Source organism: Pseudophryne corroboree, chromosome 4 (genome assembly GCF_028390025.1).
Source record: "Pseudophryne corroboree isolate aPseCor3 chromosome 4, aPseCor3.hap2, whole genome shotgun sequence".
In the NCBI taxonomy this organism is placed as follows: Eukaryota; Metazoa; Chordata; class Amphibia; order Anura; family Myobatrachidae; genus Pseudophryne; species Pseudophryne corroboree.
Window position 1 is genome coordinate 248,539,586 of NC_086447.1, and position 20,156 is coordinate 248,559,741.

The 20,156-nt window shown below is 40.9% G+C and overlaps 1 protein-coding gene across 2 annotated transcripts in view; it reads left to right on the forward strand.

Annotated features, from left to right (window-relative positions):
• NYAP2 (neuronal tyrosine-phosphorylated phosphoinositide-3-kinase adaptor 2) overlaps positions 1–19,435 on the forward strand; it is a 293,064-nt gene extending 273,629 nt beyond the window's left edge. For both annotated transcript variants that reach the window (XM_063916016.1, XM_063916015.1), the window contains exons 5-7: positions 4,956–5,168; positions 11,134–11,237; positions 18,339–19,435. In XM_063916016.1, the coding sequence (XP_063772086.1) occupies positions 4,956–5,168; positions 11,134–11,237; positions 18,339–18,566 (545 nt within the window). In that variant the 3' untranslated portion in view covers positions 18,567–19,435. The remainder of the gene's footprint in view (positions 1–4,955; positions 5,169–11,133; positions 11,238–18,338) is intronic.
• The last annotated feature ends 721 nt before the right edge of the window (positions 19,436–20,156 follow it).

Below are 20,156 nucleotides of genomic sequence, written 5' to 3' on the forward strand. Positions count from 1 at the left end.
TATATTGTGCACTGGGGTCATGTGAGTACCTGGCACCGTGGGGTAATATCTGGCACTGGGGACATATGTGGCACTGGGAGCACAGCCCTAGCAACAAGCACTACCCCCTAGCAACGAGCATGACACCCAGTGCATGAAACCTCTGGCAACGAGCATGACACCCAGTGCATGAAACACCTGGCAACGAGCATGACACCCAGTGCATGATACGCCTGGCAACGAGCATGACACCCTGAGCATGAAAACCCCTGGCACCGTGCATGGAACCAAGAGCATGAAACCCCTGGCAACGAGCATGACACCCAGTGCATGAAACCCCTGGCAATGAGCATGACACCCAGTGCATGAAACCCCTGGCAACGAGCAGGTAATTTAAAAGTAATTAGAAGCCTTACTGTAGGACTTAATGTGTAATGGGCATTACGGTGTGTGGCATAATGTATCACGGACATTGCGGTGTGTGTCATAATGTGTCACAGGCATTACGGTGTGTGGCATACTATATCACGGGCATTGTGGTGTGTGGTATAATGTCTCAGGGTCATTGCAGTGTGGCATAATGTATAACGGGCATTGCAGTGTGTGGCATAATGTATCACGGACATTGCGGTGTGTGTCATAATGTATCAGGCATTACGGTGTGTTGTATACTATATCACGGGCATTGTTGTATAATGTATCAGGGGCATTGCAGTGTGTAGCATAATGTATAACGGGCATTGCGATTCCTGTCATAATGTGTCAGGCATTACGGTGTGTTGTATACTATATCACGGGCATTGTGGTATGTGGTATAATGTATCAGGGGCATTGCAGTGTGTAGCATAATGTATAACGGGCATTGCGATTCCTGTCATAATGTGTCGGGGGCATTACGGTGTGTGGCATAATGTGTCGGGGGCATTATGGTGTGTGCATATTGTGTCATGTGCATTATTGTGTGTGGCATAATGTCTAAGGGCCATTGCAGTATGTGGCATAATGTATACTGGGCATTACTATAAGGAGGAAAAATGACAAATAATGTAAGGGGCATGAATCAGGATTATTTTTCTTCCCTGTGGTGGCTAACGTCTGGGCGTGCAGGTTGGAAAACTGGGGTATAACGTAGTCTTTTCCTGCAATGCCACGCCCCTTTATGTGAAGCCACACCCATCCCAACGAAGCCACACACCCTATTTTGCGGCGCACGCCTTCGGCGCGCGCACATTTATCCCTTTAATAGTGCCAATTATGGGGGATGGGGGGGGGGGGGGGGGAATAATTTTTTGGCTTGGGGGAGAAAAATTTCTAGTTACGCCACTGGCATACCTGTATGTATTTGCAGGGATTTCCCGGGATCAGTGTAAACGGGGCTGTCCTGGGTCGATCCCAGGTCTAAGTGCAGTGTGAAAGGGGTCATTCCCAGGTTGTGTCCCGGGATGCGTACAGGAACACATTCCCGGATGTGACCCGGCTCTGTCAGTCTAAAAGGAGTATCATATATTCATATGCAAGTTGAATCCCAAATTTATTTCCTTGTGCCACACCAGATACAGTAGTTCTCTTTAGAACTATTTACTTAATTGTATTCCTAGTTGTTAATTAGATTAAGATGGCTGAAGATTAGCTGATGTATTTTTTAGAGATGAGCGGATTCGGTTTTACTCGGTTTTACTCGGTTCTCAAAACCGAATCTTATTGGCTATCCAAAACACGTGACATCCGTGAGCCAATAAGATTCGGTTTTGAGAACCGAGTAAAACCGAGTAAAACCGAATCCGCTCATCTCTAGTATTTTTAGAGAACTTCTGCTTCATCTATATTTAGTATTCCCTCTGCCTTATCTTCTGTCTACCGTAACTCTTTTTTTCTTTTTATCTTTTTTGCTTTGTTTTAATTTCTACACTTGTAGTAAACTATTTAAGTTCAAGTAAAGTGATTAAATTATTTAAATTCAAGCCTGTTTCACTCAAGATATTTTAAACCGAAATATTATTTTGAAAACAAAACAGAACATCCAACGCACTCTCAGTGTAGGTTAGAACCGCACACGTTATTCAGCCATTTCTATCTTAAAGCATTTCTAAATAGCTTGGCGATCCTTTTCTTGTAGAAGGGCATATTTGTGAGGTAAGTGGAGGAACAGAAAGTCAATTAGAATAAAAAGTTGAATAAAGTTATTAAACCCTTTTCGCACATGAATGAGAATCACAGATTTAAATAAGATCTGGCTTATATATTATAAACATGCATGAATTATGTGTGAATAGCTTGAATTATACCTCAAGCTATGTGCAGATTTGTTTACTGCGTGAAATGAAACATAAAAATGTTTAACAACCATAATAAATAAAAACACATATTTTTATGTATTTGTGAAAGGCCATATAGAACCTGGATAATCAAGACATTTGCAACCCTAAAGACTATGCAACAATTATTATTATTACTATTATTATCCTTTATTTATATTGCGCCACAAGGGATCCGCAGCACCCAATTATAAAAAAATAATAATCAAACAGGAAAACAGTGAGTTACAGTTGAAGACAATAAAGGACAAGTACTGGGTTACTACACATAGCTACATCAGCAGATGACACTGACATAAGTATCAGGTGCCTGAAAACCGCAGGATTTGGGGCAGTTGAGGATTATTAAAGTAAGAAAAGGATAAGCACATGAGGGAAGAGGGCCCTACTCGTGATATCTTACATTCTGAAGGGGAGGTGCGGACAGACAGCGGTGACACAAATGGAGTACACAGTGAGCATGGAACAGAGTGTTAGGGGTCTACTGATGACCAGTGAAAAGTACGGAGAAGTGAGCCTGTGGAGCTGCTCTGTACAATTGTTTATTACGCAAATTGTAAAAGTTACTTCAATGGTGATTGGTTGCCATGGGCAACTACTCCACTGGCTCACTTCTCCACATGTTTCACTGCTTCATGAACAGATCCCTTAGGATGAGATTTGGTTGGTTTTGTGAAGAAGTATGTCTTGAGAGCCCATTTGAAGATTTGTAGTGAGGTGGAGAGTCTGAAGGGGAGAGGTAGCCACACACAAAGACATTGTTGTGCAGGTGTAAATTTAAAATATCAGTGTTACTGTACCTAGTTCTTCCCTCTCCAGTTTTCTCCATACATACAAATTATCTCAGAAACCAAGATCCTTTAAAACTGCCCATATCCATTTAGCTTTAAGCAACTTCAAATAATTTTACTGCTTTTTAACATAATCTCCTGAACTTTTTGCTTAACAAATTAATATAGGCCAAGAAGCCTATTTATCACAATCTGTATTTTTAATGCAGATGTGATAAATGATTTACACCTACTGTAAATTGTGAAAATTAAAATTTAGCAAAAAGCACTTGCCGGACAGAGGCTCTGATAATAGCCTGTCCCGGGGGAAGAGCTGGAAGTAGAGCGATCGCTCCCTCCTTCTTACAGATGTGTCCTCATACAATGTGCCCACAGTTGCGCCAAACAGCCCCTCTTGGTGCGCCAGGTCCCATGTGATTTAGCCAAGCTGAGTGTCCTATTCGCTCAAAGGACCTGATTCAGAGAAGTACGCTAATGCAGCTGCAAGTGCGATTTTCTCTGCAATGTAACTGCAGATATCAGCAAGTGAAGCTGTCACCCAGAAATGAAAAAAGTCGCCCACCAGAGCTACCACAACTCATTCGCAATTGCGTACACATACACAGTCTATATGCAAGAACAAGGAAGATCGGGCCAAAGGGTAGGCCTGTGGTTACGCAGACTGGTCCTGGCAGTAGTTACGCAGGCACCATGTTTTTGTACATTAAGGCACGCAGCTAAAAGCAGATAGCCTGGCGATCACTCCATTAATTGTAAAAGCAATTAATGGCATGCTGTAAAGTAATCTGGCTGCGTATGCAGCGATCTGCGTTCATCTCCAAACATGCTGGGGACTGCCCAGCATGGGGCAAGGCTGCCCAGCATGTGTGAAGCCGTCCCCAGATGCGTCCGCAATAAGGTTGCGGAGGCATTGGATCTAAGGTTGACCCTTGGAAGTGCAGCCTAGATGCGCTGTCAGGCGGTCAGCGGCCATTTTCTTTGAGCAGCTGCATGTGATGTAATGCAGATGGCCCAGAAATAGTCCTGGCCTGTCCCTGTTTTCCCAGTACCACCCCCACAATGCCGTAACTCTGCCCACAGTGCCCGTGCCTGTCAATCACATTGCGGACAAAATGTGTAAGGCCGCACATGCACAAAATGGACAGTGCGCATGCACAGAACACCTGGATGTGGCCTGAGTGACCACGAGGCTGCATCCAGGTCTGAATTGGAAACTGTGAGCTGTGTTTCACTGCATCTGCAGTACGAATAAGGTGCAAAAATGAAAGAGAAAGATGCTACGCTACACCACTCAGTACGGCTGAATCGCGGCTGAATCATACTATGTGGCATATTAAGGCTTGGTGTATGAGGACACATCCGTAAATCTTGATAATCCTGGGGGAAATCCGTCAAATATACTACAATGCATCATGTCTAAAATGTTTCCCTTCAAAATTAAAATATACCCTCCACACTGGTTAGGTGTAGGGTGCTAGAATGAACACTATATAATATATTTATAAATAATTAAAACTACTTAAAAGCAGAATTATAAATCAATTAAACGTTAATTACTGTTGTAGGAGGACATGCACAAACCAATAGATTAGTTGTCTGAAGGTGGCTTTCCATTTGATGATTGCAAACTTAGAGCATAAATTCAACACAAAATCTCCATAGCTACAGTACAAGAAGATAAATCTGGCTTGATTCTTTAGAGGCCTGATTTCTACTTATATATCTTTCCTACACCGCTATACTAGCTATACTAGCAGGTAATATCTGTAAAGGTCATGTTCCTGGACCACTTGTATACATTTTCCTAGCATGTTATTAATGTGACTTAAGCCATTTATAAATGTTCCATTAATGCATCTAATGTTTTTAGAACCATCAGAGGAAATGAAGGTTAGAAGTCACAGTACAGAACCTTTACCAAAGTTGGAAAACAAAGAGCGACCTGGTCACCATTCATCACCATCCTCCAGAGAATCGATCAAGTCTCAGGAATGGGATGGAACATCGGGCACAACACATATTTCCTGTAGACTTGGAAGATCGTCTGTGAGTCCAACCATGCTGGCAGGAAACAATAGCTCAGGTATGAAAGGCAGAATACATGGTCATCTGTTGGACTATCCCTCAGGGAGGACAGATTTATAATCCTCTTTAAATATGCCACTGACTTTAAAATTATAGCTCCTCCTTACTGCAGTCTGTGGGTAAATGTATTCAGATTTTAGGCCTTGTTGGTCTATTTTATGGATCATTTAAAGCAGGGGTGTCCAAACTTTTTGCAAAGAAGGCCAGATTTGGTGGGGTGAAAATGTGCCCAGCAGTGCTGCCAGATACACAAATGCCCCCAGCATTGCTGCCATATACACAAATGCCCCCCCCCCCCAGTGCTGTCAGATACACAAATGCCCCCAGTGCCAGATACACATTATATGCCCACTACAGTGCTGCCAGATACACATTATATGCCCCCACAGTGCTGCCAGAAACACATTATATGCCCCCAGCAGTGCAGCCAGATACACATTATATGCCCCCAGCTGTGCTGCCAGATACACATTATATGCCCCCAGCTGTGTTGCCAGATACACATTATATGCCCCCAGCTGTGCTGCCAGATACACATTATATGCCCCCAGCTGTGCTGCCAGATACACAAATGCTCCCAGCAGTACTGCTAGATACACAAATGCCCCCAGCAGTGCTGCCAGATACACAAATGCCCCCAGTGCCAGATACACATTATATGTCCCCAGCAGTGCTGCTAGAATCATCAATACACAGTGTGCCAATACCCCTAATACCCCCACCCTCCAGCTTACTGCAGCATCATCCAGAACTCCTGCCCCCACAACCCGCACACTCACCAGAAAGATGGCAAAAACTTCACAGCTTCACAGTGGCGGCGGCACCCCCTCAACTGCTCCAGACAGCAAGAAAGCCAGAAAGTCCTTCCATCTCTCCTGGGAAGGTAAGTGCGCGCTCGTGGGGCACCACTATCAGCTGCTGCTGGGATGCCACTGGATTGCGCTGTCCTCACTGTGCGTCCCGTCTTCTGGCATCCCACGCCTACTGCTCCACCTGCTTCTGGCTGCACAGAGGCTGCGGGCCGGTGAATATGTGAGCAGATGGGAAATGTGAGCAGAGGCTGCGGGCAGGTGAAAATGTCAGCACAACCGCAATTGGCTCCCAGGCCGGACTTTGGACATGCCTGATTTAAAGGACTTAATAAGGTGCAGTGAACCATTATACGCTCTTTCATCATCCAATGTTACTTTGTTCACATAAGAGGTACCCTGTGAGAATGAAAGGTGATATAGAATTATTTATCTGCATCTTTATTCTACACTAAGGGGAAGATTTATCAAAGTTTCTTAAGAGGACATTTGGATGTGTTGGCCATAATAGCCAATCAGGTTTTAGTTATCATTGTATACACTGTAGTAGATAAATGATAGCTATAATCTGAATAATATAGGCAATAGCTCCACTTGTTTTCTTTAGTAACCAACAATGCGGCGGGACTGGTTAGTCACCGAAGCGCAATCCTCAGATAACAGATGTCGCTACTCGCTATGTGTTAGTGAGGAAGTCACGAAGAGCTCAGCTATTTGTTTCTTAGTAAGTATCCATAATGCTTTTTTTATTATTAACAGAAACAGAAGGTGCCGCTGCAGAAAAGCTGATTTCTCTGTGGTCTGCATTTGAATACATTTAGAGTAGCGGATTATCATTGCTTCATACATTTACCCCCCCAATGCAGGCTGGAACTGGAATCAGTGCAGAATATAGTTGGTGATGGAATTAGTACAATGTGACACTAATCCCATCAATTTAGCAGTGTGATCCGTAATACACATATCAATAGATACGTGTCCTTTCTCTGCTCTAATACCATTTGCACACACTACTAAGCCACCCATATAACATGGTGGCATCTCCAACAAACCAAAAAAACTCTAAAATTATTTGGAAGCTCCCAAATGGATATTGATATATTATACAATACTTTGTAAGAACCAAATTAGATTTATGTAGCATCCCACGTCACATTGACACATCCTCCATATCTATTTTGATTCAGAAATTTTGGCTGCTTTATTTTTCCACTGCAATTTAGATTTCAGTTTGAACACACCCCACCCAAATCCAATTCTCTCTGCACATGTTACATCTGCCCTACCTGCAGTGCAACATGGTTTTGCCCATTGGTGTGCTTTTTTGGTTTCCTAACAAACATGGATAAGGCCCAATGTACATTCAATTCCCCCTTTACTGCGAACTCACATTACTTTGTGTTGAAATTTAAAAGGTTCTGGACCACATGTAATTGCAATGCTGAAAAGGTGCAGAGATTTGACAAGTATGGTTCCAATAAGACTGATATACAGTATATAGTACATAGACAATATTGTTTCAAGTACTCTTTACACTAGCATGCCTACATGCCCAGCTAAATCCCTGCATTACACGATCATGCCATTGTCATCAGAAATATATTTATAACAGTAAATCCTAAACATGACACTATATTCCCTGCTATTTACATTAATGCACTAACAAAGACCACAGACCAGACCACTAAAGCTTCACATTACACCAAGATCAATATGTGGTAATGTCTGCTTGTAATATGGTTTTGCTTATTACATCAACTCTTCTACTGCCACCCCTCTATATTAAAGGCATTTTCCACATTCAGTAAACTCAATCATTTACTTTAGAGACCTTGAATTATTACAGTAATAGTTGGACATTTGATCTGGGCTCCACCTGTATAGTAATATTACATTTTCATTATAATAGCAGAAAGCTGCTCACTCTAAGTTTATTAGTATGCACAAGAACGTTCGGAGTCAAGTGTTTTGCAATAAGCAGCAAGAATGTCTCCCCAAGTTCATTATACAATGCAGTTTACCTAGGGCATTTCTCCAGCTTGTGAAGGTCATAGTTACATCACTACGTTGGATTAATAATGCTTCATCTTCACACTGGGCTAAAGATACCAACTAAGGTACGCCTTCTACAATCTGCAACTGATTTTCACACATTTATAATACTGTTAATTATTACGGTAGCTCTTGCTTTGCGTCTGCTAATTGCAGATGGAGTTAACTTATTCCCAACAATGGAGCTGCCATGCCAGAGAGGGATCTTGCTACAGGAAGTCCTGAAGTACATTGCGTGGTTTGCCGATGGAGAACCACGCATGCGCAGTTGCCGCAAGGGGTCCCATTGGCAGAAGTAAAGTTCTTGCATATGTGATCACTTCTTTCTAATCACTGAAACGAGATCTTATCAGAGCCTGTGCCCCAGCGATTCAAATTGGTACTTCCTAACAAAATATTCCTTATTGCCATGATGTGCGGTGATAAGGATTCACAGTATTCGTGGGCTGACTGCAAATTTTAGGAAAAATGCCCTAAAAAGTGGTCTTCTTCAGAGTCTGATATATTGACTATTGCAGTGAAGTACCTGAGGTTACATGGGAGAAGCCAAAAGAAGACATTCATATTCTTAAATGGACAAATTTTATTATTATATCCATGGATGATCAGGTATAGCTTAGAACGTCATATACACAGGTGCGGATTTAGAGGTGAGGCCGCCCCTAGGCACAACAGAAATGGCTGCCTAATTGTATTATTTTTATTGATCGGTTATAAGCCCTCATTTGATGATAGCCAATTTAATAGAATAATAAAGAAAAAGCCACTATGAGATTTTTTTTATTTTTAATTATGTATACATATTTACTAAGTAGGACAGTTTACAGGGGCAGTATGTGCATTCAAGATGGCATATGGTACAGTGGAAAAATTTAGCAGTTACCATACTGATATGTTTTGTACTGACAGTACCAAAACAAGCCTCCAAGTGCCACCCCCAAACAAGTGCCTCACATGCCTACTGGGAAATTTGCCACTGCATATACACTACCGGTATCGGACTGGGGCATGTAGGGCCAGGGCCGGTTCTGGGGCTTTGCACGCCCCGGGCGGCAATGGGGGTGTGGCTTCATACAGGGGGCGTGGTCATTTACGCCCCTGTACAGACTACTGTTGCGCTCTGAAATGTGCCGCACGCTGCCCCCGCTGCCGCTGGCCGCTGTGAAGCCATTCGTGGAGAGGTCCTTTACTGTGCGGTGCGCGATGACGTCATTGCGTACCGCACAGCAAAGTTGCCTTCGTGGAGTGGACCTTTGCTGTGCGGTGCGCGATGACGTCATCGCGCACCGCACAGTAAAGGACCTCTCCACGAAGGAAAACTCTAGTTTCCCTTCACAGCGGCCAGCGGCAGCGGGGGGCAGCGGGCAGCACAACAGCAGTGGATCTTGCCCTGGTGCGGTGCCCTCCGGAAGGCGGCACCCCGGGTAAAAGTCCTGCTTGCCCGTGGCAAAATCCGCTACTGTGTAGGGCCCACCGGGGGCATGCAGTGGTAGGGGCCCATGGTAGCAGAGTGACCAGTCTGCAGAGGGGGTGTGGCTTGCCACCTCATTGGTTTGACTAACCATTAGAGAGTGCAATGGTTGGGCCCCTTCATAAATATATACAGTATATTAAGCTGCTGCATGCATGATAATGAACCAGATTAATAACAGATTAGTTAGCAGCAATGCACTGTAGAAAATGCAGCATAGTCCAGTATAAGGTAACATATGTATAATGTATGATTCAAGTGCAGAGTCTGGAACCTGATCCTTAGAGCAGGAGGTGGGCCCCCAGGCAGTGGGGCCCACTGGTGGTTTCCCCTGTACCCCTGTGGGCCAGTCCAAGCCTGTACACTACTGTTTATGAGGACCTGATGCACTGCAGTAAACATAATGATATTTAAACAATACTTAATATGAATTATTTTGAAGTACTCCTCTTTGATAAATATTAATTTAGAAGAAAATCCTGAACAGTCCGTTAACTAAGAAGTTTGCTGCAAAAGCAGAACATGATTAGATGGGTTCTGCAGCCATCCCTGTTACAGTTACTACGCTGCCTCCTTTAATAGCCATATAGATTTTTATTCTGCTTCTTGGTATCCATCAAAATTCAGCCTGTTAGCAGTCTGGAAAAGACCTGCCTCTTCCCACTTTCAAAATATAAATTTCATTATACAGGTACCAGCATTTTATTTTTGCAATTTTAAGTTTACATAGTTCTGTGTGGAGATTGCTCAGCAACGAATTAAGCAAATCTAAAAAAAAATCAGCCATCAAAGATGCATCTTGAGAAATATTGTGCAATTATGTTACAAAAAGTGGGAAAGTAATTATTCTTTGTCTTCTAACTGCATAGCATATTGAAGCCGGCAAACAAAAACATATTATTAGATGTTCTTCATGTATATTCATTCTGCTTGCAGGTCTAGATATAAAAGTGATGGGGCTTGGGCCACTGGTACCCCCTCTAATTCAGGTTGATTTTAAATAAAACCTAATTACACAAACCGCATTCTCCAGTATAGAGTGCAATGATAACAATATGAAAATTGTGGAACCGAAGTGGTGTGCTAATGGCAATTGCACGTTATGTCTGATCCTGTCTGTTTAAATATAAATATAGGCAATATTATATTAGGCTAGAATTACAAATTGTATGTAGTTGAAAATGGGATGTAGTTACTGTATGTGAACGGCGGTCAGGAGTCCGCCGCTCATAATACCTCCCCCTACATCCCGCCCCCTTAGAATCCCGACAGTCGGCATGCCAACTAGCAGGGACTATTCCCACTCTTGGGTGTCCAAGAGACCCATAGAGTGGCAATAGAACCTATGGCGAGCATAGCATGCCACCGAGCCCGCAACATGGCAAGCGCAGCGAGCCCGCAATGGGCTTGTTGCGCTCGCCCCCCTCCCCCATCTCAGTGTCGGGATCCCGACATTGGTATAGTTGGTCACGCATACCCAACCCGTTGAAAATATGTTATACAACATGCTGTTTCAAATGTAGTAAAGTAATTAGCTGTGTGTGGATGGTAAATGCTTGCTTTTTTTTAGGCATGCTTATGTGCATTTGTAACTGTCGCTCTGATTTCTTGTTTGATGGTTTATTTTGCAGAAATGAAAATAAGCTGCAAATTAGGTCGTTCTGCTTCAACTTCAGGTGTGCCTCCTCCTTCAGTTACTCCCCTCAGGCAAGCCAATGAGCACCAACAGAGCCAGGTACCACCGTTACCCAATAGTGAATGACGTCATGTGGTTCAACATGCCAAATACTTTCCACTTCTCTGTCTGTCATCTGTTGCCGTCAGCTGTGTGTTTGTCCTCTCGTATGGTCCACTCTATGTCTACCATTAGTCAACAAAGTCATCCGAAGCTCTGTTCACGGTGAAGCTTTGTGTTTCTCGTTCCTAAAATTCTACGTTGACCCAGATTTGACTCATTCTGTAATTTTATTGTAACATTTTACTATTTGTACTTTATTTAACTTTTTTACACTTTGTGCACACTTTTTACTGTCAAAACGATTAACGGAGTTTGATAAATTTCACAGCCTTGTTTCTGTGTAGAGATGAATGTCTTGTCTACCGCAAATTGTCAATGATTTGTACATACATTTTAACATTGTCCCTTCTGTATTGTAATATGTGTGACAGTTTTTGCATTACAGTAGTTTGGTCTTGGTGCATGTTTGTAATACACTCTGAAATGTCACTGTCTATACAAAATACTTGCACAGCCATCATTGTCATCGACATCTGGCAGCTACACAATATTCTGCCCTGTGGCATTTAACAAATAAATAAAAAATACAATATTGTGTATTATGTATATTGTACAGTAGCCATTACCTCTTTTATTTGCCAGAGATCTGTCAATTGACCTGGATTGCAGAACTCCTGGCAATTAGAGGCTTATTCTGAGCCCATTCTATTGCCAAAATCAATAAAGATGACATGTAAGTGTTTGTGCATGAAAATCCATACCTATATTATCATCTTGAAAAAGAATACAAATAAAGGCAGCATCAAAATACTTTATCACACTTGTGTTGTGCTGATATCTTTTCCTTTCAGTGCATGAGTTTGTGTATCACCTGTGTTACTTTACCAAACTAACTACGAAAGTTAGTAGCTGGTAAAAACAAATCATTAAATGTGTTGTTTTGTCTTCCACTATCAATGTCTTTAAAATATCAGTGTTTCCATGACCAACCCTCTTTTATGTTCTCTATATTATGAGAGTACTTGAATACTATAAAGAAAATAGAATCTTTAAACAGTCAGTGATGTAGCTAAAGGACTCTTACCTGGGCCCCTGTGCGACATCTGGACACATAGAAGTATTAGCTTGACTTAGATATTGGAGAACTTTTAGTTCTCTGGATTTACCCATGCTGGGGTTTCTGCAGTCCCACCGAAAGGGGAGCAGACGTATAGCTCTAGTAGTATATTGGGTCAGAGTTGGGTCCTACAACATGTCATGTCAAAGGTAAAAAAAGAGACCTGATCTCTACTGGCTTAGAGCTAGTAGAAAAAGGAAGTCCTCTTGCAGAATGGAAAGGTGCGGGTGCTACACCGAAAAGGGAGGATTTTCATAAACAATGTACCATATCCTCTGCTTTATCTCATAAGAAAACTCTAGGAATATTCTTTCTCTGAAAAACTAAATGCATTTTGCCCTTTTAAAATGTGTTTTAACATAAAAAAAACACACACATTTTAAATCTCCATGCCAGTCACATCTACTGTATGGCTACACATCGTACATTGCTGTTTTTAACATGAGGTATCATAAGGGCTACTTTCGTAATGGAGGTATTTAATGCATATACTGAAGAAGAAGACAATTCCTTAATAACAATAATAATACAATACTACTACTACTACTACTACTACTACTACTACTACTACTACTACTACTACTACTACTACTAATAATAATAATAAAAAAAGGTTCACCCTAATTAGATATAACGTGATATATATATATATATATATACTTTAGTAATGGAAATAGAAACATCTATTTAGCAGTGCGCAGTATATTGGTGCTAACAGGCCAGTTTATATAACCGTGAGTATGAATGGAAGATGGATGAGTAAACCCAGATGCTCACAGAAGGCTGAGACAGGAGGCTTTGCAGAATATAAATGTGTTGTTGTATGGCTTTGACTGAACTTCACATGTGGGAAGTAAGCTAGGTAAATATGTATTCATCAAAACACATGGCTCAGGTACAGTTATTTACAATATGCTAAATAATGGCACTGCCACAAATAGTGTTTCCTAACTCACATTGAAATAATACAAAAGTATGTAAGTGTAAGCTAAAGTGCTCTTACCCCCAAAATATTGTTTTTTTAATCCTCTCTTTAAAATAATGTAATATAAGTGAAGATGTCCAGAGTTTTCTACTAGATGAAGAAAATTAAGATCATCGACCATAGAGATCAATGTAAGGGATTTTTTAAGGACCATAGTTTACCAGAATAATGTATCCTAAATCATTAGTATAGCTCATGGTATTATATTCAAGCAAGCAGTTCAGCTTGTATTAGACAGTTTTTACAAGCACAAGTTATTTGAAATAAATGTCATAAATATCACTGTTTCAATATCTGCTTTTATGGGCTTTGTGGGTAGAAATAGGGAAGATATTTCTTCATTGCTCCTGATAAACTGCATCTGCATTATACTGGGTGGAACTGCACCTCCCATCATCCTCTGCCAGACAGCCATCAATGATTTATAGACAAGCAGTAAAAAGTGCACAGCTCCTGTGAAATCATGACATAGAAGCTCACATCAGTCTTTACAGCATATGAAGAGCTGATCTTGTGTCTTTCACTGATTCTCTTACCCACTCCTTATAGTTACAAACACTTTCCACTCATCTTCAGTACTGTTTATAGCCTCATAAAATTACTATGTGTACTTTACCAACACCAAGCAATATGTCCACCACAGCTGTGTTCTTTTCAGTCATACTGTGGTTACATTTATTATGTAACATTGTTTGACAACACTGCATGCTGTGCTGTTATAAGAGCGGCTTTCTTTAAATTGTAACCATTCAACTAGTTGGGTTTTTACAACACACAAATAATGCAGTAGTTTCCTTACTGCCCATTGTTTAGGGAAAAGTCAAACAAAATTTTTCTTAATACTTAAGGTACATTGACTAGTATAACACTAATTGCTCATTCTGCTAATTTGGGGACACCTAGATACATATCGGAGAAAGTGGTTGGATACAGAACTACTTGTGAGCAACACAGTGTTTAAAGCAACATAGTGTATCAGCTCAGTGAGTTCTTGCTCTTATTTAGGAACGTTTGATGAAGTGGGGAGGGTTCTTTCTCAATTTGCTCATCTATACTCTGCGCAGCACATCGTTAGTGTACAATGGTGGTCATTCCGAGTTGTTCGCTCAGGAATTTTCTTCGCATCGCAGCGATTTTACGCTAATTGCGCATGCGCAATGTTCGCACTGCGACTGCGCCAAGTAAATTTGCTATGCAGTTAGGTATTTTACTCACGGCATTACGAGGTTTTTTCTTCGTTCTGGTGATCGTAATGTGATTGACAGGAAGTGGGTGTTTCTGGGCGGAAACTGGCCGTTTTATGGGTGTGTGTGAAAAAACGCTGCCGTATCTTGGAAAAATGCGGGAGTGTCTGAAGAAACGGGGGAGTGTCTGGGCGAACGCTGGGTGTGTTTGTGATGTCAAACCAGGAACGAAACTGACGGAACTGATCGCAGTTGCCGAGTAATTGTGGAGCTACTCAGAAACTGCTAAGAAGTGTCTATTCGCAATTCTGCTAATCTTTCGTTCACAATTTTACTATGCTAAGATTCACTCCCAGTAGGCGGCGGCTTAGCGTGTGCAATGCTGCTAAAAGCAGCTTGCGAGCGAACAACTCGGAATGAGGGCCAATGGGCCTAATTCAGAGTTGATCGCGGCAGCAAATTCGTTAGCAGTTGGGCAAAACCATGTGCACTGCAGGGGGGAGGGGGGGGGGCAGAAATAACATGTGCAGAGAGAGTTAGATTTGGGTGGGGTGTGTTCAAACTGAAATCTAAATTGCAGTGTAAAAATAAAGCAGCCAATATTTACCCTGCACAGAAACAAAATAACCCACCCAAATCTAACTCTCTCTGCACGTGTTATATCTGCCACACCTGCAGTGCACATGGTTTTGCCCAACTGCTAACAAAGTTTCTGTTGCGATCAACTCTGAATTACCCACATTATACACTCCGGGGAGATGTGTCAATCCTTCAAGAGAGATGGAGTGGAGATTTGAACTCTAAGGTCACTAGATGTATTGTATTCACTTTTACTCTCTCACCTTGTTGGAGAAAACTAGGTGCAACTCACATTAAAGCAGCTGCAACTTGTAGCTCATCACTTGTAAAACTCTAAATCCCAACATGTCTCTCTGCAGATTGGCAGGATATGCTGGGAATTATCCCTCAGGATAACATGTTTCATAGCTGCTGACTTTGCCTAATATGGAAGGGACCACATTTAAATGAATTGTCCCTATTTTTCAGAATTGACAAACTACACAATTAAAGACAGCTTTTTCTGCATGGTTTAGTCCGGTCTTCCCACCCAATTTCTTGGGGTTTATACAGTATTTTCAGTGCATTCTAAATAATGTGGTTGAAGCATCTGGATTGTTCAAGAGTATATCAGGATCTCTTTGGTGGGCAATGAAGCATTTATGCTCTTTACTGTAAGTGACTGCACCAGTTATTTTGTACTGAAGAAAGAGAGCAGACAAAGCGACACAGTTGGTGGATTATATTATTTCTGTGCAGGGTAAATACTGGCTGCTTTATTTTTACACTGCAATAACTCTTTCTGCACATGTTATATCTGCCCCCCCCCCCCCCCCCCTCCGCAGTGTACATGGTTTTGCCCATTAGCTAACAAATTTGCTGCTGCGATCAGATCTGAATTAGGCCCTCAGATGTTGGTATTAGAGAAATAAGTATTAAACTGGTACAGAATGTGTGGGTTCCACTGTATAGATAGTGTCTATTTAGACAGTCAGTAGGTCAACCCCATATAGTTGACATGCAAAAGGTCAATAGGTAAAAGGTTGACTCTGTTTATGGTCGACAGGTACAAAAGGTTGACTGGTTCACACAATCAACATTACAATGATGGACACACAAATGGTCAACTCAAGGATTTTTTTTCTTAATTTTTTCAACTTTTACTACATTTACTGTACCATCCACGTGGACTACTATAGGGGAAAAGTAATGACTTGTGCTGGAACAGCAGTAGCGGAGCGAGGCACCTTCCCCGAAATGTAGTGAGCAAATAAAGCCTGTGAGGATCTATGTTTGCACTAATTGTGGCCACAAACTGTGATATGGACAAATTTTGCCCACAAAACATTTTAAAACACTTGTGTCTACCTTTTTTGTGCCAACCATTTCCATGTCAGCCTTTTAACCCTGCTGACACAGTCATTCTTTTCACTGTTGAGCTTGTGACCCTGTCGATCTTTTGAACATGTCCGCCAATTGCATGTCGACCATATGGGGTCGACCTATTGACTGTCTATATAATTTGTGTAGATCTATTATACTACACTTGAATATGTTACCATAAAATAAATAAATAATGTTGCAATATACAGAGATTTTTGAGTTTTTTTTTATATTTTACATTTATTATCTAAGCAAGAATTTTTAATTATAGCCTCAAGTTTTTATATAACCATGGCGACTTGTGATCATTTTGTAACAGTCTTCACACTGTAGTAGGAGGATCATTACTTAGTATTTTATTAGTAATTCTATGGGAAGGTATTGGGATGCATCTAAGGTATGTAAGATACAGTAACCCTTCATAATTTAAAACATACTTAATGAAAGCATATCATAGATTACTCCACCTTCAGTACACATGTAATTTTATACAAAAACTAATGATGCAAATATCCCTTTCCCACCCTAGGGATAAGCCGCAATCTTTCAGATACACCCTTGTTGGAATAACACTACATTGGTCATTATACAAGTAACCCCATTCTGCGAAAAAAGTTTTGATAGTAAGGGCTTTGCAAACGTGTACCAACGTCTAAGCAACTGTGGTTTATAACGTGTTTCTGGTGGTGGCCACGCGCTTCTTAGAGGCCATCACTTAATCACATCAATGACGCTCTGCATAGTCCGGAGTTGGGACCAGGAATCCCAATACTTCTGGGCCTGAAAAAGAGGGACTGGTATGTACTGTATCAGTGTCAGCCCCACTATTCTGCACCTCCACACCGTGGCTTGAATTAGCAAAGTAAAATGATAATAACACAACACAAAACAAAATATACGTGATATGTTCTCTTACGGCTTCATTTGCTCAGTATCAAACACAGAGGGCCTTATTCAGAGCTACATGCAACTCAAGTGCAAGTGCATCTTAGAGTAATTACAGGCGATTCAGTTATACTGCATATAGATACAGAAATATTCACTTGTGGCTGATATAACTGTGTGGCAATGGGGCATCCGCACACAGTATAATGGTGCCAGAGATTGTGTTTGATCTCTTGCAGCTTGGGTAGGGCTGGTGCACATGCATGCTGATAGTAGGCAGTGTTTTTGCACAGATGTGGCTGACTCTGAATACAGGCGTAGATCCGCAATTGTGACTGCTTTACGCACAACTTGGAATCAGGCCGAATTGTCAACACCATAAACCTGATGTATTTTTTTGCTTTTGAAGATAGAGAGAAAGAATAGAAACTGAAAAGATGAGATAGGACGGACACAAATGCATGGATAAACGCCCGTGGTGATACTTCCAAAAAGATTAAAGTTCTGTACATGTACATTTGAGGCAGTATTTCTTCAGTAAGCATTTGTCTGTGGGCAATCAGACATCAAGAAGCCTACATTCATGAGTCTTAACTGTCTAGGCTTTTTCCCATGACTTGAGTGCTACCTAGTGGTAATAGTTTAAACTGCAGACAGTATCTATAAACAAGTATTGTACTCCTGAACAGAAAGACTAAGGGGCTAAGGGATTACTCATCATTTGTTTCAAAGTAAAGAAAGATTAAGCTGCAGCTCTTTCCAGTGTGATGAAAACTGTGTAAAGCTGCACTGCCATCTAGTAGGTTTAACTAACCTTCTCACCAATCTACCCGGGGAGCTGCTTCATGCCAAAATTCCAGCTGATAATAGGACATATAGATTGAAAAAAATGGACACATATCATTTTTATATTTTGTTCCCATGATAATTTCTTTAGCTACAGAGTGTCATCACTAAACAATATTTCATGTAACTCTATTTGACAGATGCCGCCTATGCAGTGGCTTTATGGTGACCACACAATGATGGACATGATTGAGAAAAAGCGTACTCTGTGCAAAGAGATTAAATCGCGTCAAAAAACGGAAAAGGGACTTTGTAAGCAAGAAAGTATGCCTATCCTGCCCAGCTGGAAGAAGAGTAAAGGCTCAAAGAAGTACAGCCCACCTCCCTATTCCAAACAGCAAACTGTCTTCTGGGATACTGCTATATGACACAGGCATAGTCTAAAGATTCATTCACATGACCATGAGGTTTGAATTGCACAAGTAGCGAGAGCGGCTACATTTCATGCACAGGGCACATCCAAGTTCTCATGGCCACTGTTCATCTATTGCAAATCAAAGAAGACTGACCTACCTACTCCATGTCACAGATATTTATCAAGATTTTTTAAAGGATGTATACAATAATATATAATGTAAATAATGATTAAGTTTGACTAAAAAGCAAATACACGGATAGAAAAAAAAAAGAAACAAATTGCAATTTACAATTAATTTTGATATTTTCTGTCATGTACGAAATGTAATGTTGGTTTAATATCTATTTTCTGTACTATTTTATCGTTTTATTTGATTGTTGATTTGAAATTTTTATTGAGGCATGCATTTTTTTTTTTTACATAAGTCAGTTATATTAACTACAAGAATTACCCAATACTTGTTTACTAAAGGAGAAGCAGGAAGATTACAGATATAAATATTTATTTGCTTGTTCACATCACAATGGAAATGTCATTGATTGTTAGTGAGAAATCTTAAAGGGCATACTACCTATAGAGTCTAATGCTTATTTTTCTGCATAACCCTTGTTTCATAGTTATCAGCTGTCCCTACTTTTCAGGAACAGTCCCATGTTTTAGAGTTTTGTTTTTATTATTGTAACAAACATTTCCTATAATTCTGCGTATTGTATGCAATTCTCTCATTCTGTTCTTATGCTTTATATGTTAATATTGTTGAAGTGGAGTATTAGAAATGCAAAATGAACACTTTATACACAAGTTATGCAGTGCAGCATGGTTCACCCAGGCAATATCGCTCCCCATGCACTTAGCTGCGCCTACACTGCAGTATAGTGTCCCTGCAATGTCATTATTGTAAGTCCATTATTTGGGGGGGGGGGGGGGGGGGTGGCCAATATTATGAAATGAGACACAGAAGTAGGAATTATTCAGCTTGTAGACATATGCATATAGGAAACATGTTACTGTTCCATTAATTTACAGGTAACTAGGAGACCATAGCTCACTGTGACTAAAGCAGGCATTACCCAACAAATGTCCTCCATGTGTGAGATAATACAAGTAGAAGGCCCAAGTGCTTGCTGGTGGACATTTCTGCCAAGCTCTGATTACTACTAAATGTGTTGTAAAGACACAATAATGCAAATACAGAAGCTTTAAGCATATTGATTACTTATTTTATGATCGAAACTTTTAGTATTCTCATGCACTAGACAATGTACATATTTGTATTATTATTCCTTCATAAAGGTGCATGGCATAGGAGAAATCTTGGTTTCTATAGTACATTATAAATAATGTTTAAGCTTCTATTCCAGTGTGATGCTGTGTCTTATCTAAGATAAACACTATACATGGCAAAAGTAAAACCTTTTGCTGAATATCCACTCTCACATAATAGTACTTTGGTGGGAAGCCCTCTCTTGGGAAAACAAGCATGTGTTCTATTTAGTAACTTACCAAAGCATACATATATGGGACTTCTGCCAATCCTCTATGGAGCGGGTGTGGTCTCCCCGTTTAAGGAACTAATACAGAAAGTGTTCTAGATACAGTA